Source organism: Sus scrofa, chromosome 15 (assembly GCF_000003025.6).
Source record: "Sus scrofa isolate TJ Tabasco breed Duroc chromosome 15, Sscrofa11.1, whole genome shotgun sequence".
Taxonomy (NCBI): Eukaryota; Metazoa; Chordata; class Mammalia; order Artiodactyla; family Suidae; genus Sus; species Sus scrofa.
The window spans coordinates 30113586-30138067 of NC_010457.5; the positions used below are offsets into that span (position 1 = coordinate 30113586).

General features: G+C 52.4%; 1 protein-coding gene across 1 annotated transcript in view; it reads left to right on the top strand.

Annotated features, from left to right (window-relative positions):
- The window catches only part of TFCP2L1 (transcription factor CP2 like 1), a 59669-nt gene extending 41444 nt beyond the window's left edge, over positions 1 to 18225 (top strand). The window contains 10 exon segments of the mRNA XM_005671641.3: positions 1413 to 1523; positions 3826 to 3917; positions 5634 to 5682; positions 5765 to 5858; positions 8482 to 8520; positions 8523 to 8571; positions 9537 to 9640; positions 12286 to 12428; positions 16279 to 16330; positions 17436 to 18225. Of these exon segments, the coding sequence (XP_005671698.2) occupies positions 1413 to 1523; positions 3826 to 3917; positions 5634 to 5682; positions 5765 to 5858; positions 8482 to 8520; positions 8523 to 8571; positions 9537 to 9640; positions 12286 to 12428; positions 16279 to 16330; positions 17436 to 17482 (780 nt within the window). The 3' untranslated portion in view covers positions 17483 to 18225.

A 24482-nucleotide genomic window follows, 5' to 3' on the forward strand; every position in this document is an offset into this window, starting at 1 on the left:
TGGCATGGCCACCAACCTGCCCACCCCCATCCACAGGAGCAAATTCCAACAGGGGCGCCCCAGATTCAGGCAGAGCCCATCATTCTCCCAGCTCAGGGCACCCTGGTCCCTAGGCAGGCCCCACCCCAACCCCTGCTTCTTGGAGCCATGCCCTAGAGCCTGGGGGATGTCTGGGCCTCTGAAAGGAAAGGCAGGCCACCTCCCCACCCACTGGCTCCCCCCAGGCCTCCCTGGGGCTGAGTGCTGTCCTCCACATTCAGGCTTGGCCACGGTCTGGCAGGAACACTTCTGGGCCGGGAGGTGGGGCCTCTTTTCTGGCACCGGAGGGCGGAGGTAGAGCAGGCAGGGAGGTCAGATGACGGAGCGTGGCTCTCGCACAGCCGGCTCTCTCATTGGACACTAGATCTGTCCTTCATGTCCCCAAGGGACCCCCAGCCAGCTTCCCTCCCTCCAGCCTGGGCATCCCTGTGGGCTATTTCTTCAACTCCCCTAAGTCAGGTGTCTGAAGCTGCAGCCTGGGGAGGGTGCGCAGCAGATGGTCCCAAAGGCATCACTGAGCTGGAGAAAGAACTTTCTTCATTGACTGCCCACCCTGTGTGGTCTACTGCAGACAGAGTAAACTCCCGGTTCTTGACCCCCATGCAGTCTTGCTATCTGACTCTGCCAGCAGGGCCAGGAGCTCAGGAGGGGATAGTCCAGTGATGTCAAGACGGTCCCTGTCTGCTGGGCCTGCTGGGGCCAGCCTGGTGGCAGTGAGCACCTGGACTGTGTGACCCAGTCAGCATGTGGTTCCCCTCCAGTCTTGATGGACCACTGGAGCCTCAGAGTCCTAATCTGTATAGGAGGCCAGTACTTGTGAGGCCCGGACACCTGTAAGGTTTGCTGGGTGCCCAGGATAGGCCACAGCAGGACAGATACCGTCCTGCTGGGCGAGTATAAGCTGAGAGTGTGGCCAGAGCCCTAAGGGTAGGAGGCAAGAGGTCTTTGCAGTATATCCAGGATTTCACGGCCTGTGAGTGTAGACCAGGCCCCAGTAGGCAGTTCCTAGTTTGTCCACCTGTCACTCTTCCTGTGTAACCCAAGGAAGGCCCTTGAGAGGTCCTTTCCATTAGCAATGGGGCACCGGTAAAGGTCTATTCCCAGCATTTCTGCATAAGCAGCTGATTGGACCCAGGAGCAGGCTCTGAGTTCCCTTGGGGTGGGAAGGGCTGTGGCAGGAGGACCCTGTGTTGGATGCCTGGCAAGTTACAGAGATGTTTTTCTTCCATGAGATCCTGCCTGGGCTTCTGGGCCCCGGGTGAGGCAGGGAACGTGCAGGCTTGGGGGCCTTTGCTCAGGCCTGGATCTTCCCCTGACAGCCGCCCCAGCCCGCTTTGAACTAACTGGACCCCTGTGCTCTGCACTTACCGCAGCCCAAGGGAGCCGACCGGAAACAGAAGACTGACCGGGAGAAGATGGAGAAAAGAACAGCCCAAGAGAAGGAGAAGTACCAGCCATCCTATGAAACCACTATCCTCTCAGAGGTGAGCCTTGGGGGGCCTTCTGCCAGGGACGGGCAAGGGTGCTGTTGGCTCAGATTCTTGGAAAGGTGCCCAAGTGGGGTGAATGCTGCTTCTTGGAGCACCCTTCAGATTTGGTGTATCTCGTGTCTGGAGCTGTCTCTATGCAGTCAGGCCTGGTGTCCAAGAGGGTGTTTCATGAATAACTCTAATAACTTCTAACTCCCTGCTGCCGTTTGCACATTTCACAATTAGGTGATTTTAATTTTTTCTGAAAAGACAGTATATTCACATGGTCCAAATTCAAAACATGTAAGAGCATCTCCATCAGAAAATATCCCTCCAAGCACCACCTCATGATTCCTAGCTGGATTCGTTTCCGCTGCACCACAAGGGGAACTCCTGTTTTGCTTTTTAGGGCTGCACCCACAGCATGTGGAAGTCCTCAGGCTAGGGGTTGCATTGGAGCTGCAGCCTCAGCAATACTGGATTCGAGCCTCACCTGTGACCTACGCCACAGCTCACGTCAACACTGGATCCTTAACACACTGAGCCAGGCCTAGGATCAAACTCGCATCCTCATGGATACTAGTTGGGTTCTTGACCCACTGAGCCACAATGAGAACTCCTCTTTGTTTTTCTTTTTATTGACTCTTCCCCAGTGTGTTCTGCAGTCAGGCCTGCTAATGAGGTTACTGAATAAATTGATTTACTCAGAAGGCCCTGCATGGCTGCCTAAGGCCCAGTGCTGGGCAGGGCGGGGGGGGGGGGTGGTGCGGTTTAAGCCTGTTTTAAGGGTAAAGCCCAGGCACAGAGTGGCTAGAGGATGATGGTCTGGTCCTGGCTGACAAGCCGTGTGTGAGGGTGCAGGGTGTGTGTATGTGTGAGACAAGCCACACGCAGAAGAGTAGTTGCGACAGGACAGCAGGGAAGCTAGTTCTATGGTTCAGGCAGATGGGTGCTGGCCTTTCCTCTGATTGAGGCTGACAGTGGCCAAAGGGCCCTGGTACAGGAGGAGCCCTGCCTGCTCCAGCAGGGCAGAGCCAGCACTGCACGGCGTGGGGCAGCGCTTGGGCCACTTAGCTCTTCCCAGGCCGGGTCCGCTGACCAGTCCTGCCTGCTGACACCTCTCCTTCCTGCCTGGGCCTTGGCCTCCCTGCTCCTGCCTCCCCCCTGACTTCCTGCCACAGGACAGGCTGCTGGGGCATCCAACCCAGCCCCTGTCACAGAGGCCAGGTGTTGAAATCCCCACCTTGCCTGTGACCTTGTGAACTGACAGCCCCCCCATGTGTCAGCTCATCCGTTGACCTCCCCTGGGCTCCAGGATCAAGCACCCACATTCCAGCCATCACTAGTAACAAAGTTAAATATTTACCCTGTGGTCAGGCAGGTGGCAGTAACCCTCAGGGATGCTTTAGATGGGCTTCTCCCAAGTGGTGCTGTCACTGGAAGGGACGAAGTGAAGCCTTTGAGCTCCGGCTCCTCGCAGCTGCAGAACCAGGACATTTCCACTTTCCCGGGGAGATTCTCATGGTTTTGGCTTCTGCACCTCAAGTTCCTGGAGTTCAAGAAGCACATCTTTCCTGTTGCTTCATCTCCCTTAGCTCTGAGCAGGATGCCTAAAATGTAATGAACGCACAGGGAGTCACATTGCAGAGGGCCTGCTCCTGGCCAGTGTGCAAGTGCCTTGCCTGAGACCATTGGGAGATTCTTTTTTGTCTTTTTCTTTTCTTTTTTGATTTTCCACGTGCTAAATTTATTGTATGTTACTCAAAAATAGTTGAGTATCTTTTTCTTTTTTACGGCTGCACCCATGGCATGTGGAAGTTCCCAGGCTAGGGGTTGAACTGAAGCTGCAGCTTCCGGCCTACACCACAGCCACAGAAACATAGGATCTGAGCTGTGTCTGTGACCTACACCATGGCTCACAGCAACACCAGATCCTTAACCTTCTGAGTGAGGCCACAGATCAAACCCACGTCCTCATGGATACTAGTCGAGTTCATTTTCACGGAGCCACAATGGGAACTCCAAAGGTTGCCCTCTTTGTTTTGACTACTAGGCAGCTCCAAGAGACACGAGTTGTGCTTTGCTTGTTCTCGGGGTGCCCTACTGTCCATGAGATCTCCCCTCTGCCCTATTGATCTTTCCAGCCTGGCCCTAGGAGCCCGCCCAGCCTGACTCACGCAGGCTCTGGGTCAGCGTGGGTTGGGTGTTAAGGAGCATGGTTTCACACGGAAATGGGAGGGCCAGGAAGGCCAGGTTCTTCACGTCCGCAGGTCCAGCTCCTCTGGGCCCACTGCTCCCCCATGCTCTCTCCCCGCAGTGTTCCCCGTGGCCCGACGTGGCTTACCAAGCAAACTGTGCCTCCTCCCCAAGCTACAACGGCTCTCCAAACAGCTTCGGCCTCGGTGAAGGGTACGTGCGACCTTCCTCCCCTGGCGGACCCTGGAGTGACCACAGGTGTGGGCTCCCTTCTCCAGCCTCCTCTGTGGCATCCCCTGGGGTTTCAGGGTGGCTTACCAGTGTTGTCTTCACAGCCATTTTCAGCATCATGTGTACTGAGTTTTGTGCTTGAACATACTACTAGAAAGGCCATTTGGAGGGGAAGTAGGCCAGCAGCTGGCCTGTGGGAGCCCTGGGACAGCCTCCTGGGGCAGTCTGCCCAGTGCCTCCCAGGGCAAAGCCCACCCCCTATACAGCTGGGGCCTCAGGAAGCCAACCTCTGGACCCCGCAGCAGCTGGAGGGGCCTTCTTGGCTCTTTTTTCACCCCTTGTGCCCTGTCACTAGGCAGTGGGGGTTAGCACAGGATCCTCTCTGCCCTGGGTGTCAGGGGTGGCCACTCAGAGGTGGCCTCACTGTGGGTCACCCAGCTCTGCAAAGGCCATGCTGACTCCAGGGTGACGGGAGGCAGGGGCTGGTGGGGAGCTGTCCAACCTGTACCAGGGCCACAGCATCACCTGGTGCTGTGTCCTTTCTGCTCAGTGGGGCAGGGTGTGATGGAGAGGGTGCCAGGTGTGTTTCACAGGTGAGCATAGACCATGCAGGTTTCTCGGAGCCATGCTTGGCAGAGAAGTACTTTATTGATGGGCAAACAAGACATGACCTTGATTTATGAGGTGAGGGGCACCTGGAAGAGGCTGTCATATATATGTGGAAGTTCCCAGGCCAGGCATTTGAACCCATGCCACAGAAATGACCCGATCCTATGCAGGGAACACACCAGATCCTTAACCCCCTGAGCCACCAGGGAACTCCAGAGCTGTCATATTTAGATTCAGGCAGACCTAGTCTTAAATATACACCTTTCTGGAGGTGGTACATTCCTTAACCTCTTCCAGCCTTGGTTTCCTCACTACCAAGTGGATAGGAATTCCATGCAGGGTCAGGGTAACCTGCCTAAAGGACCCGGCACCCCATGGACCCTGACTGTGTGCATCTGTGGCCACCGAGGACTGGCCTGGGGTCATCCTTGCAGGGAGCTTTTTTTTTTTCCTTAGAGTGGAAAAATATGCATAATGTAAAATTTACCATTTTTAAAAAGTGGCTGGTTCCGTGATATTAAGTCCATTTCTATTCCCATCACCACTGCCCCTCTGGGAGGCTGTCTCTAAGTGTGTCTTTCTCTTGACTTAAAGACCCAGGTGTACACATCCCCGCCTCCCTTTGGGGGAAACCATGCAAGTGGTTTTCTCGTGGCTGACGCCAAACCGTGGGTGCTTCTTCACTGTAGAGTTAATTCCCCGTGGGAGTCCTCTGCCCTCTCCTGGGTTTGGTTGGTCCTTTGCTGTCCAGACACCGAGTTCCTGTAGGGCAGGAGGCCCAGTCTCCTTGGTCAGCCTGCCCTCCCCTTGAGCTGAGGCTGTGGTGGGGACCCTGAGTTCCGGCCAAAGCAAACCCAGAGCCTTGGAGTGGGGGTGGGGGTGTGTAGAGCTGATCAGAACCCCCTGTCTATACCGGAGGCTTCTAAAGGGCTTTCCAGGGGTGGAGCATCCTGCCTGTGTGTCTCTTGAGGACCTGCTTCATGTCAAATGTGCCCAGAGCTGAAGGACGAGAAATACAGGCTGGCAGGGAGCATCCAGGCCGGGAAGGTGGCCTCCTGCCCACTCACTGCCTGTCTTCTTCCTCTGCAGCAACAGCTCCCCAACCCACCCTGTGGAGGCCCTGCCTGTGGGCAGTGACGTAAGTGTCTGTGGCAGGGCTCTGGTGGCTGGTCCCCATGTAGGCCGGGCACCCCCCTGAGGCCTCTGCTCTCTGCCCGCAGCACCTGCTCCCCTCGGCCTCCATGCAGGACGCCCAGCAGTGGCTCCATCGCAACAGATTCTCCCAGTTCTGCCGGCTGTTTGCCAGCTTCTCGGGTGAGCATCTCTGAACCATGCGGGGATCCGTGGGGCTCTTGGAAGGCTCTGCAAGGCCAGTTCTCATCTGGACGTGCCTTCAGTGCCCGGGGAGTTGGGGGTGGGGTAGGTGGGGTGGTCTGTCCTGGGGACCCAGAGGTGTGAGGTGGTCCTGTCCCTGGGTTTCCAGCCATGTGTGGCTCTAAGGGATAACCGTCTGGGAGCCTTTCAAGACACCCTCGCCCCGGGGGGTGGGCTCTGGTCTGCCTGGAAGGGCCCGTTATGAAGCAGGCCAGGATGTAGTCAGTGAGCCTCCTGGGCCTTTTCCTACCAAATGCTGCTGTCACACCTTTTCTGGAGGTGTGACCTGGGAGACAGTGGTGCAGCCACAGGCAGGAGCAGAAAGCTGGCTTTTCCTTCTCTAAAGGTTTTTCAGAGAGAGCCCTGAGCTGGGGGTGGAGGGGACAAGGTAACTGGGCCATGGACCTTGCCAGTCCAGGGTGGCAGGGAGTCAAGTGTTGGCCAAAACCAGAGGAGTGGCCCCCAAAGAAGGGAAACAGCACCCCCAGACCCCACCCCAAATCTTCAAGCTCAGCTTTTCCTTATTTTTTGTCTTTTTGCCATTTCTTGGGCTGTTCCTACAGCATATGGAGGTTCCCAGGCTAGGGGTCAAATCAGAGATACAGCCACCAGCCTACGCCAGAGCCACAGCAACACGGGATCCGAGCCACGTCTGCAACCTACACCATAGCTCACGGCAATGCTGGACCCCCAGCCCACTGAGCAAAGCCAGGGGTCGAACCCGCAACCTCATGGTTCCTAGTCAGGTTCGTTAATCACTGAGCCACGATGGGAACTCCGAGCTCAGCTTTTCTAAGCACGTCCTTTCTATTGGGAGGGCAGCCGGGCAGGGGCCCTGCAGGTCTGAGTCTGCATGGAGGTGTAAGCACCCATATCAGTAGGCTGTGACCCTCTGTGAGAGGCAGCCTCAGGGGCGGGACCTGACCCGGCCTGGGCAGGAGGTGGAGGGGAGCTGCCATCTAAAGCAGGGTGGCTTTACTGAGAAGTATTCTTGAGCAAAGCTGGGGGAGGCAAGGGGGGTAGGCAAGAGGGTGAGCCGATGGGAGGGTGCGGGATGAGCTTGCCAAGCAGGCGGCGAGTGCAGGGGTGTAAGGTGGGGGCCTGCCTGGTGGGGCTACGGAGCAGAGGACCCCAGGAATGGGGCTGAGTGGTCCAGGCAGGTGGTGAGGTCAAAGGCACCCAGGTCCCTGGTGAAGCAGTGCCAGGACTTTGGCTTTTACCCGCTATGGAATGGAGGCCCGAGTGCACAGACAATTGTACCTAAAACTGTACCTTACCTGTGGCAGGAGGAAAGGGTGGATGCTGTGGCTCTGGGTCTCGTAGCTGTTGGCAGGTTTTCAGCAGAAGGCTGATGTCAGCCATGTACCTTGGAGGGTCCACGTGGTCACAGAGCTCTAGGGGACTCCTTGGGCTTTGAGGAAGGGGCAGTGTCCACCTAGGAGGGTATTCGTAGATCCTTATTCATGGTAGCCCCTAACTGGGAGCACCCCAATGCCCATCCGCAGAGAGGGGTACAGGAATTGTGGTTTATTCGTGCAATAAATACTACGTAAAAATGGGCATGAATGATCAATAACTACATACGACAAGAATGAGCCCTTAAAGGAACTTGGAGGGAGAGAGCCAGACTCAGAAACAAACAGTGCATACTCTTCAATTCTATTCATAAAAATTCCAAAAACCAAGCCAAATCCTCTGCATGGACGAAGCTAGGCCCCCAGTTCCCCGGATGTGGGGGCATGGCTGGCATGAGGGGCCTGTGGAAATGTTCTGCCTGTTTCTGTTTTTCTTTCTTTCTTTCTTTCTTTCTTTCTTTCTTTCTTTCTTTCTTTCTTTCTTTCTTTCTTTCTTTCTTTCTTTCTTTCTTTCCCTTTCTTTCCCTTTCTTTTCTTTTCTTTTCTTTTTCTTTTTTTTTTTGCATTTTAGAGCCACACCTGTGGCATATGGAAGTTCTCAGGCTAGGAGTCTAATCGGAGCTACAGCTGCCAGCCTACACCACAGCCACAGCAACCCGGGATCCGAGCCATGTCTGCAACCCACACCACAGCTCACAGCAATGTCAGATCTTTAACCCACTGAGCGAGGCCAGGGATCAAACCCACAACCTCATGGTTCCTAGTTGGATTCATTTCTGCTGTGACTCGATGGGAACTCCTGTTCTACCAGTTAATCTGAGTGCTGGGTGCATGCAGAATGGCTGCACCCAGGGAGCAGTGAGCATCTGCCTGCAGACGAGTGCACGTAATCAGTGCCACATGCTGATAAGATACATGCATGCCATTGATGCCAATAAAAGCACAGAGGGCAGGCCAGGCAGGCCCAGGTGGTGAAGACTCCTGACCTCTACAAATGCCCGTGGGTGCTGAGTTGTGCCAGTGCAGTTGTTGGGCTTCTGGCATTCCTCGGGCTGTGATCTGATGTTGTTTAGCACTTGCTCTTTCTGTGAGATGCTGTGCCCCCTGACGGTGATGCTGGCCCTTCCCCACCCCAGGGCCTGCAGGTGCCTGGGGATGCAGCTTTATCCTGGCGCCCTGTTAACAGGCAGCTCCCTTTACCTGCCCAGGTGCTGACCTGCTGAAGATGTCCCGCGATGATCTGGTCCAGATTGCGGCCCTGCTGATGGGATCCGGCTCTTCAATGCCATCAAAGGCAGGTGAGTGTCTGTTCCCACTGGAGGCGGTGTGTGGCAGGTAACCTGCATCTCAGCCTCTGAGGACACCCTGTGGGCTGGCTAGTGGGGTTGGGGCTCACCCAGGAGCAGGTGCAGGAGGAGGTGCCAGGAGTGGGATATGGGCTTCAGGGAGGCAGTGAGATGGCAGGGCCTGTATCACACTCTGCCTGGAGGCCCCCTCCCTTGGCCTTGGCCTCTTAGTACCTTGCATGGTTCTGAGCCTCAAGGTGCCTCCTTGAGGCAGGGAGGGGAAGGAAGTGGCAGGCATGGATCTGTGTGATCACTCAGCACCCTGCAGCCGTCTTCAGTGCTGGGTCTGGTAGAATTTTCTGTAGCACCGTTCAGTATAGCAGCCCTGATCTCAGGTGATTGTGGAGCACTTGATCCAAGGCGAGTGTAATGCACCAGCTGAATTTTAAATTTTATTTAACTTTGGTGAATTTAATAGTCACACATGGGCAGCACAGTTTTAGAGTCAGAGGGTACACCTGGGTTTGAATCCCAGATCCACTGCTTAGGGACTTTGTACCTGGGCAAACCTGGGCAAACCCTTAACCCCACCCTGTCCCCGGGCCTCAGTTTCCTCATCCGTAGAATGAGATGGTAGCTGCCCTGAATAGGTGTATGAGGATAAGGTGAGTTGTGGGTGGAGGTTCTGAAAGGGCGCCCGGCTTGGAGCAAGTTGGAGAAAGCATTTGCCTCATTAGCAACCTGAAGAACACCTCCTATCTTGAGGCTGGTCCCCTGGACAGAGCCCCCTGTGGGCAGGTTGGAGGATCGTTCATCTCTCTGTCTTCAGCAAAGTCTGCCAGAATGGCAGCCTTCCTTCCTTCTCCCTAAGGGCCTCCTACTGCTCTTTCCACTTTGTGTTCTATAACATTCTGGAACCACAGAGTCTGGTTCCCCCCGCACACACATCTGCTATTTATTTCCTTTCCTCCTGCCAGGAACGTGAGGCCGAAGATGACCATTTACGTCTGTCAGGAGCTGGAGCAGAACCGCGCACCCCTACAGCAGAAGCGGGATGGTGGCGGGGACCCCAATCTGTGTGGTGGGTTGTGGGGAGCCCCTCCCACTGGGGCTGGTTCCACGGGGGGAGGAGACAGAAGGAAAAGCCACGGCACGAGTCTGTTCACTGAGACTGTCTCCCCGTGTCGTGCCCGAGGAATCTTTGTTACACTTCATCCTGAGATGGAAATGTTTAAGGTGGAAATCATTTCCCAGACCATCTAGTCCTGTTTACTGACTTTCCACCTGGGGAGACAGGCCTGGAAAGGAGATGTGTGCCCCTGGTGTCACTTAGCTGCTCACGGTAGAAATGAGAGTCGGCCTTCTGGCTCCCAGGCTGGTGATAAGTGACACTTGACAGCTATGTTCCTGAGAGCGCCCCTCCCCCATGTCTCCCCAAGTGGGATGAACCTTTCCCATGTGATTCGGTTGCTCAGGAAGGCTCTTGGGGAACCTCCAGGGCACATGGCTCTTTGGGGTTCAGTTTTTTTTTTTTTTTTTTTTTTTGGTTTGTTTTGTTTTTTGCTTTTTACAGCCTCACCTGAAGGACATGGAAGTTCCCAGGCTAGGGGTTGAATTGGAGCTGCAGCTGCCACCCTACACCATAGCCACAGCAACACTGGATCCTTAACCCACTGAGCAAGGCCAGGGATCAAACCCACATCTTCATGGATGCTAGTCGGTTTGTAAGCCGCTGAGCCACCATGGAAACTCTGTCTTCTGGGCAGAGTCAAGGTTTAACCCAGGGCTGCCCACTCGAGGGGTCTTGTTTCCCCACACAGCCCCAATGAGAGGAGGCTGAGAGGAGTTCTGAGCAGGGGCTGGCTGACCTTTCACTGGCTCAGGGCAGGGCTGGTGGCCCCACATTCCTCCAGGGGCAGGGAAGACCCGCAACAAAAGGGCCACGCTGTAATCCTTCCTGTGCTCTTTTGCCAGCAGTCCAATTTATTTGAGCAGTAAAATAAGAAAAACTGGAATGGGCTCTGAAAAGTTGGTGGGTGGGGAGAGGTACTGTTCGTATTCTGTTATAAAAAGGAATCTTAGATGAGGCCCGGGTTTCTTACTCAGTGTCAGCACCAGAAGGAATGTCACACCAGTGACCACATTCTCTGACGGAGATCCTTGAAATCCTGGGAAGGCAGGTGTGTTGTATGGCTGGAACTCCAGAGCCTCTGTGCCTGCTTCAAAGGGAGTCACTGTGTGTGCCACTGTGTGTGTCCACATGTGCTTTTTTTTTTTTTTTTTTTTTTTTTTTGCTTTTTAGGGCTGCAGTCACAGCATATGGAAGTTCCCAGGCTAGGGGTCTAATTGGAGCTGTAGCTGGTGGTATACACCACAGCCACAGCAATGCAGGATCTGAGCCATGTCTGCGGCCTACACCACAGCTCATGGCAATGCTGGAAACTTAACCCACTGAGTGAGGCCAGGCATCGAACCCTCAACCTCATGGTTCCTAGTCAGATTCGTTTCCATTGAGCCACAAGGGGAACTCCCACATGTGCTTTTAACGTATGGGGCCACTGATCAGAGTTGCTGAACCAAGTGTTCCTTCCATAGTTGAATGAGGAGTTGGACACCTGTAGTTTAATCCAATTGTCTTACTTTTTTTTTTTTTTTTTTTTTTTTGGCCACACTTTTGGCATGCAGAAGTTCCCGGGCCAGGGATCGAACCCGCACCACAATAGTGACCAGAGCCTCAGCAGTGACAGTACCGGATCCTCCACCATTGCACCAATAGGGAACCCCGAGGTGTTTTACTTTTGAGGAACTTGAAGCCCCTGAGCTTTGAGTCCTTACCCCAGGTCACAGATGGGGTTTTCTTTCTACCCAGCCGGTTTGGGTTATGCTTCTACCTCAAGGTCACTGTTTCCTTCTGACTGGCTGGCAACACTCCTGGTGCCCCCTCTTCTCCCTGCACCACCCATGCACCTGGGGTCATGGTGCTCCAGCTGGATACTGTTGACGCTATGGAGAAGGGCGAGGACCAGACTCTGTCTCTTTTGCAGTCATTTAGAAATTGTCTTGGAGTTCCTGTCTTGGCACAGCAGAAACAAATCCGACTAGGAACCATGAGGTTGCCGGTTCAATCCTGGGCCTCACTCAGTGGGTTAAGGATTCAGCGTTGCCATGAGCTGTGGTGGTGGTCACAGACGTGGCTCAGATCTGGTGTTGCGTGGCTGTGGAGTAGGCCGGCAGCAACAGCTCCAATTCAACCCCTAGCTTGGGAACGTCCATGTGCCGTGGCCCTAAAAAGACAAAAGACAAAAAAAAAAGAAAAAGAAAGAAAGAAAGAAATTGTCTTTAAGGCTCCCTCTTGGCCATCTGAAGCTGTTGCCTCAGGATCCCTGGAAGCTTGTGGGAAAGGCAGATTTTGGCCAGCTCTTCTTCCTGCAGCCCCCACCCCTTAGGGGGTGTCCTTGGGTCTGGGGTGGATCCAGGGATTCTCCATTTTACATGAATCCCCCAGTAGGAATAAAGAACATAGCCTGGCATCTTTTCACCTGGTGCTGGGTGGTGCACAGGCCTTGTGGCTTCTAGACGCGTCCCCAGTATAGCCAGATCCTGCGAGTCCATCCAGGTGTGGGCATCCTTACAGCAAGTTCCTGGTTTGGGGGTTGGGGAGGGGTAGGCACCTCATGAAAAGGCAGATGCTTGCTCTATAGCAGACCTCTCTCCTCCGGCCTCCAGTGTACCACGCCATCTTCCTGGAGGAGCTGACTACCTTGGAGCTGATTGAGAAGATTGCCAACCTGTACAGCATCTCCCCACAGCACATCCACCGAGTGTACCGGCAGGGCCCCACTGGCATCCACGTGGTGGTCAGCAATGAGGTGAGCCCTGTATGCCCCAGCCCAGGAACCCAAGACCTGCCCCTGAAGGGCACCCCAGGGAGGTGGGGGCAACCTGGTCTGCCACCTGCTCTCTGCTGCAGGGGCTGCCTGGAGGGCCAGAGGGAGGGGTCTGAAGAACTGTTGTTTCCACCCCCGCTACCCTTGGCCAGGTGCTCTGCAGGAACCAGGGGACCCCCCCATCTCTGCCTCAGGGCGCTTACAGTTGGGAGTCAGGACAAGGGCGCTCCCCCTTGTCAGGACAAGGAAGGCCCCCCAGAGGGTGAAGTGGACTGGGCTGGTGATGGAGAGGATGTGGCTCAGGAGAACAGAGGCTTCCTCTGCTGATGGCGAAGGTGTCACAGCCTGCCTGGTCTGTCGCTGGCCACACAGGGCTATGCAGGGCACAAGTGCCCCTGACCGAGAACACGGATACTGAACACAACTCAGTCATGACCGAGCCCTCAAGGGATCAGATCCCATTCCTGGTTCAGAACAGGGTTATCAAAACGGTTTGCTGATACGTTTCGGCCATGCCTGCATGTTGTAGAACAAAAGCTTTTAAGCGTGTTCTATCCTGGACCCCTTCCTAGTGTCTAATCCCGACAGCCTCCCCGCGAAATGAGGGCTATCACGATCCAGTTTCACAGAGAGGCTGAGTAATTGGCCCAAGGTACATAGCTCCTAGGAGGTCTGGCTGTGGTGGGAACCCCTGGTGGTCCAGCAGCAGAACCTCACTTGAAGCCAGCAGCCTGTCTGACTCCTGAAAAGAGGCCTTGAGACAGACCTGTGCTGGTGGGGGCAGTGGTGGCGGAACCCTGAGCCCCCAGCCCAGCCCATCCCCCAGCAGACCTTCCTCCCCCTTTGAGAACTGCGAAAACCTCTGCGTAGAGGATTATGGAACTGGCCTCTCGCAGCTGAGCAACCTCGGGCAAATCTACTTAGCATCTCTGAGCCTCAGTTTCTGTGTCTGCAAAATGGGGATCATTCTACTCATTGAGCAGGTTATAGTAAAAAGCTAAGATGAGAAAAACAGTGCCAGGTACCAGGAGATGCTGAGTTAGGCACTTGTTTTGGGGAGCAAAGGACAATGTATAAAATGTATGGGTTTTCATGTGTGTATATTTCACAAGTTGTCATTATTAATAACAATCCTGCTGCCACTAGTCACCATAATTGCCTGAGTCCCTGCATGGGTGTCTCCTATTTCATGGGAGTTTGGCTCTAGAGGTTGGCAAGGTAGTGTCTTCCTTCTTTTTTAATTAGAAAGGAATTCACAATTAGCATAAGAAGTCAGACAATATAAAACAGATTCTGATCTTCCCCCACTCTCTTTTCTTCGCTGCATTTTGATTAGGTTTGATGTGATTCTGTCAGGTCATTTTTTGTGCGAGTGTCCATTGTGTGCCCGAGTGTGTGTGGGTGTGGGTTTTTAAAACACACAACCAGGATCCACTTGAACCACAGGTACACCGATCTGCAATTTGCCATTTTGGTCACCAGGTTAGAATTCTTTAACATTTAGCATTACATTTAAAGCTAAGGCAGTGGGGTTTTTCATCCCCATTTCACAAGATAGAGATCATGAAGCCTGGAGTCGCTAGAATGTCCTCTAGCATCGCCTGGGAGGTTAAAGTGCCCTGAGCCACAGGCAGTGATAGTGGCATGGAAAACTTGTCGCTTTGCCTCTCGCGGTGAATTTCTATCGCAAAGACAAAAGCCAGGAATGCTCGGAGCCCTTGCAATTTCACTGCCCCCTGAAGGAAGTTCCTTCCCTAACCTGCCCTGTGCCCCCCAGAGTAGGCAGTTAAGCAAGTGAAGCAGAGCGCAGAGCTCCATCGCCACCTCGGCTAAGTAGGCGATTCTTATTCCCCAAAGTCTCCCTGCCTCTTAACCCCGAATCAATTGGAAACCTTTGGTTCTTAATTGCCAGGAGCGCTGGAGGCAGCCTGGCCAGCTGCGCAGCCCGCCCCTGGGGTGCAAGGGCACTTAATTAAACAAGGGAGTTACTGATTAAGCCCATGTGAGCCCTGCTTCAAGTTTTGCTTGCCCGAGTGGTGGGGCGGCCAGGCGTCTCAGAGGGAGCAGGCCAGCAGTATAGCGTAAATGTACTTCACGCATCATTAGGCCCTGGGGGCGGGGCAGGGGTTGACAGGTGGATGGATTGGTACGATGGGGGAGCAGGCAGTAAAACGTGGGTCTCACCGTTTCATTTGGAAAGGGGTTTTGCTGTCCTCTTGGTTAGTGTGTGTGTGTGTGTGTGTGTGTGTTGGGTAGGTTTAGGTCAATGTGTATGTTTTTCACATTCTTTGCATGTATATTGTGAAATACAGCATACATATGCAACGAGTATAGAAGGCTCATTTGCAGAGTTTCAAGAATAACTACGTACTCAATACCTGCACTCAGGTTAGGGCAATGTGGTGAGAAGCCCGTAGGTGGGCTGTTTTCACTCCCCTTCCACTTGCTGATCTGAATTCTGTACCAATCTATTCCTGGTCCTTCCTCAATATATTGTTTTAGTTTCACCTGTTTTAAAACTTCACATGGACTTCTCCAGTGGCTCAGTGGGTTACAGATCCAGCGTTGTCACTGCTGTGGCACTGGTTCGATCACTGGTCCGGGAACTTCTGTATGCCGCAGGTGTGGCCAAAAAAAAAAAAAAAAAATTCATGTAAGTGGAATATGAGTGCATCCTTCTGGGATTTATGGTTTGTGATTCACACATGCTGAGGGGCGCTGCTGGAGGTTGCTGGCCCCGCTGACTGGCAGGGTGTGTCAGGTCACACAGTTGGTTTGTGCTGCTTCTCCTATTGTGTAACGTGGGTTGTTTCTAGTTTTCACTCGTAGGGACGGCACTGCTCTAAATATCCTTAAGGGTGCTCTGTGTGTGTGCATGGAGCTATCCAGGGCAGCTACCTGCAGGGGGGATGTGTGTGGTCATTGGTGCTAGGTCCTGTGGGTCCTGTGGACGGTTTGATGAAGCAGTCACAGAGAAGAGCTCCCCACCAGGAGAGGAGGCCAGGTCCCTCTGCTCTACATCTTGGTTATCTAAATATATATTTTATCATCGAAACAGCCCCATTTTACAGACAGGGCCTGGAGACAGGAAGTTGACTTGTCCAAGGTCACTGAGCTGTGAGTCAAAACGAGAGGCAGCTGGTGAGTAATCCTTAGATTCTGCTGTGTTTGTGGACCCAGGGAATGGAGCTCTGTTTATATTTAAAGAAACCAAGGGTTTCTTTAAAGCATTTTAGGTTTGCTTTTTTTTTAATATTGAAGTAGAGTTGATTTACAATGTTGTGTTAGTTTCAGGTACACAGCAAAGTGATTCAGTTATACATTGTATTCTTTTTCCTAGTCTTTATAAGTTAGTACAAGATATTGACAACTCCCCGTATAAAAACCGGCACCACAGCAGTGACAACACCGGATCCTCAACCCAGTGAGCCACCAGGGAACTCTGCACTTTGGTGTTGTATCTGGTGCTGTTTTACACATATGTGCTCTTATAGTGTGTCCTGATGGGGATTGGAAGACGTGGTCACCAGGAGAAAGTGAAAGGAAAGCAAATCACTAAAAATTTAGTTTCATATTAAACATTTCCAGAATTCCCTTCCCGGCTCCTTTTCTGTCCTTTAGTTTCTTGTTACTCACAATGACCATTGCTCTGTCCACTTACCTCGTGTCCCGTTTTTCTCTCCGCAAGTGAAGCATGAGTGTGTTCCTGCCTTTGTGTGAACTCAGCGGCTGTCATTTCTGACAATTGCACGTGCCCGGCCTCTTGTGGTCCTGAAGCTTGGCGTTCTCTGGGCTCCTTGTGAAGAGATATGGTCTCTCCTTTGCTTTTCAGATGGTGCAGAATTTCCAAGATGAGTCCTGCTTCATCCTCAGTACCTTGAAAGGTAAAGCCTCCCCGCCCCTTTCTTGTTTCATTAAAGTACCTTAGCTGCTCCCCCTGGGCTCCCAGAGTGGTGAGGGAAGAGCAGGCCAGTGGATGGGGAGTTTTCCCAGGGAACAGCCTCTGGGCAAAAGGAACACATACCTGCTGGGAAACCTAGCCTCAGAAACCAGAGAACTAGCAAGACTGGCCCCATAGTCACTGTGAAAGGGAAGTCCTGGCCAGGCAATGCCTGCTCCTGAGTCCAGTGCTAACTACAAGATGGATTTGAGTTCTTCCCAAGCGTGTGTCTCCAGGAACAGTGGGTATGGCATAGAGCTGCAGGCCGCATGGATCGGGCCCTGGGCTGGGGGGCCGGAACTGAAGGGTCTGAGAAGGAACTTGCGTGCCAGGGGAATGGAAAACCAGCTGTGACTTCCACGGGGCTGGCAGGTGAGGGGACGACATATGTGGAAATGAAAGCTCCCTGACTGGATGGTGGACCCTGGAGTGTGATAAGGACAGTCCCCTCCCCGCATTCTCTGGATCTAGCCAGCAGGTGCCTTCAGAGGTCGGGGACCATCATACCCCAAGACCCCCACTGTGTCCGAAGCCTCCTTGGACAGTGGCTTTTTAGTCCCTGGGCCTCAGGCTGTGGGGAAAGGGCCCGCAGGCAAGAGAAACTTAAGGAGTTCCTGTTGTGGCTCAGCAGGGTAAGAACCCGACTAGTATCCATGAGGATGTGGTTCGATCCCTGGTCTCACTCCAGGGGTTAAGAATCCAGCCTTGCCACAAGCTGTGGTGTAGGTCGCAGATGTGGCTGGATCCTCTGTTGCTGAGGCCGTGGTGTAGGCCTCAGCTGCAGCTCCAATTCAACCCCTAGCCTGGGAACTTCCATAGGCAGCAGATGTGGCCCTAAAAAGAAAGGAGAGGGGAAAAAAAAGGAACTGAGCCAGGCAGCGGTGAAATTTCTGCTTTTATTAGCACGTTGAGCTGTGCACAGTCTTACCTGGGTGACCTCTGCCAATGTTCATGGCAGGGTGGCTGCTGGTACCCTGATCCCAGGCCTTCCTGGATGCTGCAGTACTCTGCTTTTCTTCCTGTAAAACCTTAGCATTTCTCTCTTGCAGCTGAAAGCAATGACGGCTACCACGTCATCCTGAAATGTGGCCTCTGAGCAGAAGCAGAGCAGACAGCTGCCTCCCGCCCCAGCCCCATGGACCCCCAGATGTAGGAAGCACACCCCTGTAAGCTGCCGCCAGGAGGACCCTGCCCAGCCCATGAAGGCCACGGCCTGACCACCAGTGGAGACCATGGAGGCAGAGTCTCTGGCAGGCAGAAGGCCAGTGGCTTCCCCCTCTCCTCCTCCCAGCACCCAGCTTCGGAACTGTTCCTTGCTCTTCCCTCTTGGAGGGCAGATGGGTGGGGGGTGTCTTCTCTGAAAGCCCTGCTTCTGTAGTTGAAGCCTTGCTCACTGGGTACCATGGTGCCACCTGGATCTGCTCCTTCTGACCACTCTTCTGCCTCCAGAGGAAGCCCTGCCTCCCCCAGACCGTTGCCTTCTTTGGTAACCTGCTCCGTGACCGTGACCATGACTGTGACTGGGACTGCTGACTCCATGGGGGCAGCTCCCCCATCCTCCTGTCTTCCTGTCGGTTTCCCACCCTGGTGAGCATCTGTCTTCCTGTTCCTGGATGGATTGACAGGAATTGGGTTTTCTGTGCCTTCTGCTTCTTTCACGTTTACCTTATTCTAAGGGTCTCCTGCTGCAGAGCCTGAGAGGGGCTCACATCTCTTCACGGGTGTGGTGGACACTCAGGGCCACCTAGTCCTGAGGCCCTGGGGCAGGGGGGCTGGAAAGCCTTCTTTTTTTTTTTTTTTTTTTTTTTTTCTTTTTAGGGCCGCACCTGTGGCATATGGAGGTTCCCAGGCTAGGGATCTAATCAGAGCTGTTGCTGCCGGCCTACACCAGAGCCGTAACAATGCCAGATCTGAGCCATGTCTGCAACCTACACCACACTCATGGCAATGCCAGATCCTTAACCCACTGAGTGAGGCCAGGGATTGAACCCCCACTCTCATGGTTCCTAGTCAGATTTGTTTCTGCCTCTCCATGAATGGGAACTCTTGGAAAGACTATTTTTAGGCATAATCTCTTACATATGAAAGGGAAAGGAGCCAATTATTCCTCTTGAGCCCCTTAGATATAATTTTATTTCCTAAGCAGTCGTGGGCAAGGAGGACTAGGAATTGAACATTCCGTTGTAGGATCAGAGGACCCTGACCATCCTGATGCCAGGCTGTCCTGCCCAACTTGCCAATCTTCCCCGGGATGCTGTCTTTTCTGTGAGGGCTCCCCTGTGAATGTTTCTCCTTTTTCCCTTGCAGAGGGTGTGCTTAGGGCATGTTGCCTGCTTTGGGATGGTTGGCCTGACTCTGGGGAAATTTGAATATCAGGAGGCAACCTCTGTCCTGTCTCTGTTTCCTGGAACCCAGCGACCAGTGCTGGCTCAGGGCTTCCACTCTTTGCTAATTTAGGTTCATCTTACAAAGCATGGTCAGCGCGGTGACCAACTGAGCAGGATTTGACAGCTTTTAAAATGGCACTTTGGGGAAATGCAGAGATGCTCTGAGCTTGGTAGATTTTTCCAGAGAGAGAAACGGAAGCCCAGAGGGGCAAAACCACCTGCCTGATATCACATAGGGATAGGGCAGTGACATAAATTTGTCATACAGAGTGAAGAGGGCTCTAGTAATAATTGCGTTGGGACAGCAGGTGTGATCTCCCCACAGTGTAAGGGCATTTTCCCCATTCCTTTTCCTTTTGGGTGATGGTGGGGGAGAAGGAGAGTATAACAGCTTTATTGAAATATAATTCACATGCATTTGTAGTGTATGAGTCAATGACATTTTTGGTAAATTCACAAAATCCCCACAATCCATTTTAGAACATTGTCATTGCCGCTAGAAGAAACCCTGTGCCCTTAGCAAGAACTCTCCTATGTCAGTTTCTCTAGTTCTAGGCAACGTTGAACCTTCTTTCCATATAGATTGACCGATTCTGGACATTTCACGCAATATGTGGTCTTCTGTGGTGAGTTTTTTTTTTTTTTCCCACTTAATGTTTTCTATGCTAGAATGGAACATCTGTCAGTATTTCAGTCATTTTTTATAGCTTAATAATATTTCATTCTATGGATAGACCACATTGTTTATCTATTCGTCATGTGATGGATATTGAGTTGTTTCTACTTTGGGGGCTATTATGAATAATGCTGCTATGAACATATAGATACCTGGTTTGGTACACACATAAGTTTTCTTTTAGGAGTAGACATATGGGTCCTGTAGTCACTCTATGTTTGACTTTTTGAGGACCTGCTAGGCTGTTTCCCAAAGCAGCTGCATCACGTCACATTCCCATCAGCAGCGTGTGAGGGTTCTAATTTCTCTAAATCCTCACCAATACCTGCTGTTATCTGTCATTTTGAGTGTAGCCATCAGGTGTGAAGTCGAATCTCATTGCAGTTTTGATCTGCGTTTCCCTGACGGCCGATGATGTTGAGCTTCTCATTATGGGCTTACTGGCCCTTTGTATGTCTTCTTTGGAGAAATGTTTATTCATATCCTTTACCCATTTTAATTGGGTTATTTGTCTTTTTATTATTGAGTTGTATGAGTTCTTTGTATATTCCAGATGCTGGTCTTTTATCAGACAGGTGATTTGTCAAAATGTTCTCCACTTCTGTGGGCTTTCTTCACTTTCTTACAATGTTCTTGGAAGCACAAAAGTTTTTAATTTTGATGATGTCTAAGATACCTATGTTTTCTTTTGTTGCTTTTGTACTTTTTTTTTTTTTGCTACAAAACTTTTGCCTAATCCAAGGTCAAGAAGATTTATACTTACGTTTTCTTCTAAGAATTTTTTTTTATCATTTTAGCTCTCCAGTGACCTTTGATTCATTCTGAGTTAGTATTTTATGTATGGTGTGAGGTAGGGGTCCAGCTTCACTCTTTTGCATGTAGATATCTAGTTGTTCAGCACTAGCTGTTGAAAATATGATTGAAATCCCTATAGAATTGCCTTTGAACCCTTGTTAAAGGACCCTGATTCTTACTAGATCTTTTTTTTTTTTTTTCTGTGACATGGAGCTGTCATTAGGAAGCTCAGCTTTTTCTTTTTTTTTTTTTTTTTTCTTTTTTTACTCAGCCCATGTCTGGCTCCACTCTTTTTACAACTGGCTCTCTATTCTCTTCTTTTGCTGTCTCTCCCTGTATCCATCTTACTAATACTGGGTCACATCACTGATGTTCTTCAGTCTTTCTTGATGTGTGTCCTAGCTCCACACGTTAGTTCTAGGGGCAGGTCAAGACCAGTCATGTCCTTTTTTGAGAAAACTGAGTCACACAGAAGTGGAATCACTTGCTCAAGGTCACCCAGAACCAGGACTAGTCTGTTGGCCTTTCAAGGTGTCTGCCTTTCACTAGACCTAAGAGATGCCACTACCCAGGTCAAATTTTAATTCTGGCTAAAATTTTAATTCTAAAGATGTGGTAGGCTAATGTTTTTATTTCCTCTTTCCAAGTGAGGGTCTAATCAAGATCTGTCACCTTAAGGTTGCTCTAGGTGGCATCTCCCATTCTCTGGAATGCCTGCAGTGTCCGCTCTGCCTACCGTCTCCTGATGATTGTAGTTAAATCTTGTAGCTGACAAGGAAGTAGAAGATGATGAATACCAAAAACGAGTATAGATAGTAATTGGTACCAAAATGTTTTAGCTGCTTAATTCAACAGCTTGTCCCTGCTGCAGGGGTCAGATAAGCTCGCTGTCAGTTTTGTGTTTTGTTTCTATTTTTTTCATTTTATGGAGTGCAGGAAAGCTGGAGTCCTTCTCACTCCTACCACTGCCTTTCCCGTGAGCCCTGGTCCAGAGTCTGGGCCTGCTGGGCAGGGCAGCCCCTCCCAGAACTGTACCCTCCAGCCCCATGTTTCTAGTCTGTTGCTTCTCTTTGGCAGCAACACATTTTTAAAGGGCTCCTCAGATGGACAGAAGACACACCATGTGCTCAGGCCTTGAACCAGAAGGCTGAAGCTGAGTGCTTTATTCTTAGGCCATCACATTTTTTGGCTGGGCAATTGTCTGTTTGCAAGGTTGCGATAAACCTCCTGGTTACCCAGTTGCCCATTTACAGTAAAGACACAGGCCTTTGAAAAGGGGGCGGGTGGCGAGTTCCAAATCTTGGTTTGTCATCCTAAGCAAAGGTCAGATGTTGCCCTGGTGACCTCCGGCCTGGGCCACCTCGGGCCTCTTGGAAAGGCCTATTAAACTAGAGGGGGCTTTCCTGGGAGCAGATGGGAGTAGACTGAACAGTGTCCCAAGTTTCCAGGTCCAGAGTGGCTTCAGGGGCTGGCCCGAGCAACTTCAGTTCTGAGAATCATTAACGAGTTGATGAGAAAAATAGAAAAGTCCCTTTTGCTGTCATCAGTGGAAGAGAGGGAGGCAGCTTCCAGGCTCTCAGAGAAGATGGAAAAGCAGAGGGCCAAGAGCCAGGGGTCCTGGGCCCCCAGACCCTCACTTGGCGTGTGTCTTTACCTCCCTAGGTCTCTCTCTCTTTCTCTCTCTTAAAAGTAAGGGCGGAGACCCCCGGGGTTGTGGCTGATTCAGTCACAGGTGAGTCTGAGGATGGCTGGGTTCTCCATCTTCCCTCCATCAGAGCCTACAGTGAGCAGGTGGCACATGCATGTGCTTTGTGGTGGTACCCAGCACCACGGGTGCTCCTGCTCCGGTTGGCGCATACACTTCCACGTGAGGTGTAGCATCTTGGCCCATGTCTTTTTTTAGTTTTTATTACTCAATGAATTTATTGCATTTATAGTTGTACAATGATCATCACAATCCAATTTTATAGGATTTCTAACCCACAACCCTGGCGCATCCCCCCACCTCCCAAACTGTCTCCTTTAGAGACCATAAGTTTTTCAAAGTCTGTGAGGCAGTATCTGTTCTGCAAAGAAGTTCATTCTGTCCTTTTTTAAGGATCCAGCCGAGCTCACAACTGGACTGACTTTACTCCACCAGCTGTTCCCTGGCAGCTTGGGGCTGGATTCACATTGGCTGGTTCTATGTCTGCGTTTCAGATGTGTGTGTGCGCGCGTGCGCGTGTCTGTGGATGCATGCAGATCCCTTTCCCTGCCCCCATATCTGGCACAAGCATCCTTAGCCTAGCTAGACATGGTGATGATAGTTGTTCCCTTGAGATCTTACATGATGCTCCAGGTTGTGACTCTGTAGATGAAGCTGGTTAGGGCACAGTTGCCCCAATTGAGGGGAAAGGCACACCCTAAGCCCCATTATTCTCCGGGCTGGGGGAGCAGTGCTGGAAGCTAACATCTGACCAAGACCCTAAAAGCAAGGCCGACAGAGTTGGTCTCCCCGGCAGCTGCACTGTAGAATGTCATTAGTGAGGCTGGCCAGTAGGAGACGTTGGTACACCCTCTCTGATCGCCTCCCAGCCCCCTTCCCTCTGCCCTGTGGGGGCAGGGAAGTGAGGCGCTGGGCAGGCCACCGCAGGCCTCCTTTTTGGGGGCACCCCATCAGCTCCTTGCAGCCTCTTCACTCAGCTCTCAGGAGCTCTCTGCAAAGGCTTCTCCTGGACTTTCCTCCCTCCTCCCACTCCCGTGGGGGATGGTAAATTCTGAGTGGTGGTTCCCCCCTCCACCCCATCTTGTCATGCAGGGGTCTTCTAGCGGTAGTGTCCCTAGGAAGCAGCTTTGAGACGTGGCCTTGCTGCTCTGGGCAGGGCAGCTGACAAGGTGAGGTGGGGAGGGGCAGGCTCTGCTTACTCCTGGGCTGAGCAGCCCTGCCTCCCAGGCCCCTACAAAGAGGGAGCCGGTGAGCGTGTCCTGTGCCCTTCAGCCTACGGCACCTGGGGTGGCCTGCGGGGAGCTGGTGGGGACTGGGGAAGCCCTCGATCTTGAAAAGTCTTCATTCCTTCTTCCAAGCGAGAACAATGTAGTTAATCCTGTACTCATCACCCAGCCTCCACAAGGATCACCCTGCACCCACTCTCATCAAGGGCGGAATGCTGTTCCCTGCCGGGGTTTTGTGGTCTGTTTGATGACAGGGAGCGTGATCTTTGAATCCAATAGACTGAAATGTCCTCCTATACCCCACCCATTCCATTCTCATTAATACCAAAAAAAATGTACTCAATTATTACCTTTTACATTTCATCCTCAAAACCATGGAAATTTGTTTTCTTTTATGCTGACATCTTGATTTGCTGCCTTTGAGCCCTGAAAGCCAAAAAATATGTCCTTTCTAGTCCTTGACAGAAGAACTTTGCCAACCGCTGAGCTCTGTTACTCTGTCTTCCTCCTGGATTATTTGGAAGAAACTCCTAGAAAATAAGGACTTTAAAAAATAATAATAAAAAGTATTTTGTTTTGAGCTTTGAAGTGGAAGAATCATTCAGCTGAGCAGCCATTGACTCTCCCGAGCCTGTGGGTCCTGTGCTCCCTGCCCCCCTGCTCCCCCCAGGCTCTGCGGCCCCTGAAGGAATCACAGCCCTCTGCTCCCCTGACTTCCCTCCTGCTGTCCAGTTCCTGGAGGCCAGCAGTCTTGGATCCCCGGGGCAAGGTACTGAGCCTTGATGTAGGAGGGAGGCTGTGGGGAAAGTGTGCTGGCTCCGAGCCGTGCTGGGCGGAGGCCTCTGGAACTTTCCTGTCCTGTGAGGTATGCCCTGAGCTTCACCTCCACCGGCGCCTTGAGGACCTCTCAGCCTCTCTGGGGCCCCTCCCAGTGTCTGCCAGCCTTGCTCCTACAGGGGTACCCGGCTGTGGGGGCCTCAGCTTGATGATGGAGAGGGGTGCTCCCTGGCCTTCTGGGCTCGGTTTCTGGCTCTGGCCTGGGAGGAGCTGGCCCGGGGCAGTCTCACGGGGTGAACCCCACCTGCCGTGGTCCAGCAGGGGCTGCCTTGCCTCCCTGTGGCTTGGCTGGCCTTTCTGCTTCTTCGCTCCCCGTGCAGATGGCCGGACACTGTGGCTGTCCCTCCGTTACACCAATAGTGACACTCATAGCAGCCACAGATGCTGGCTGTCCTCTCCCAGGTCAGGCTTGGTGTCTGTGCTCTGCCATTGTCCCAGTGGAGGCTCCCCACGGCTCCGAGGCCCCTGCA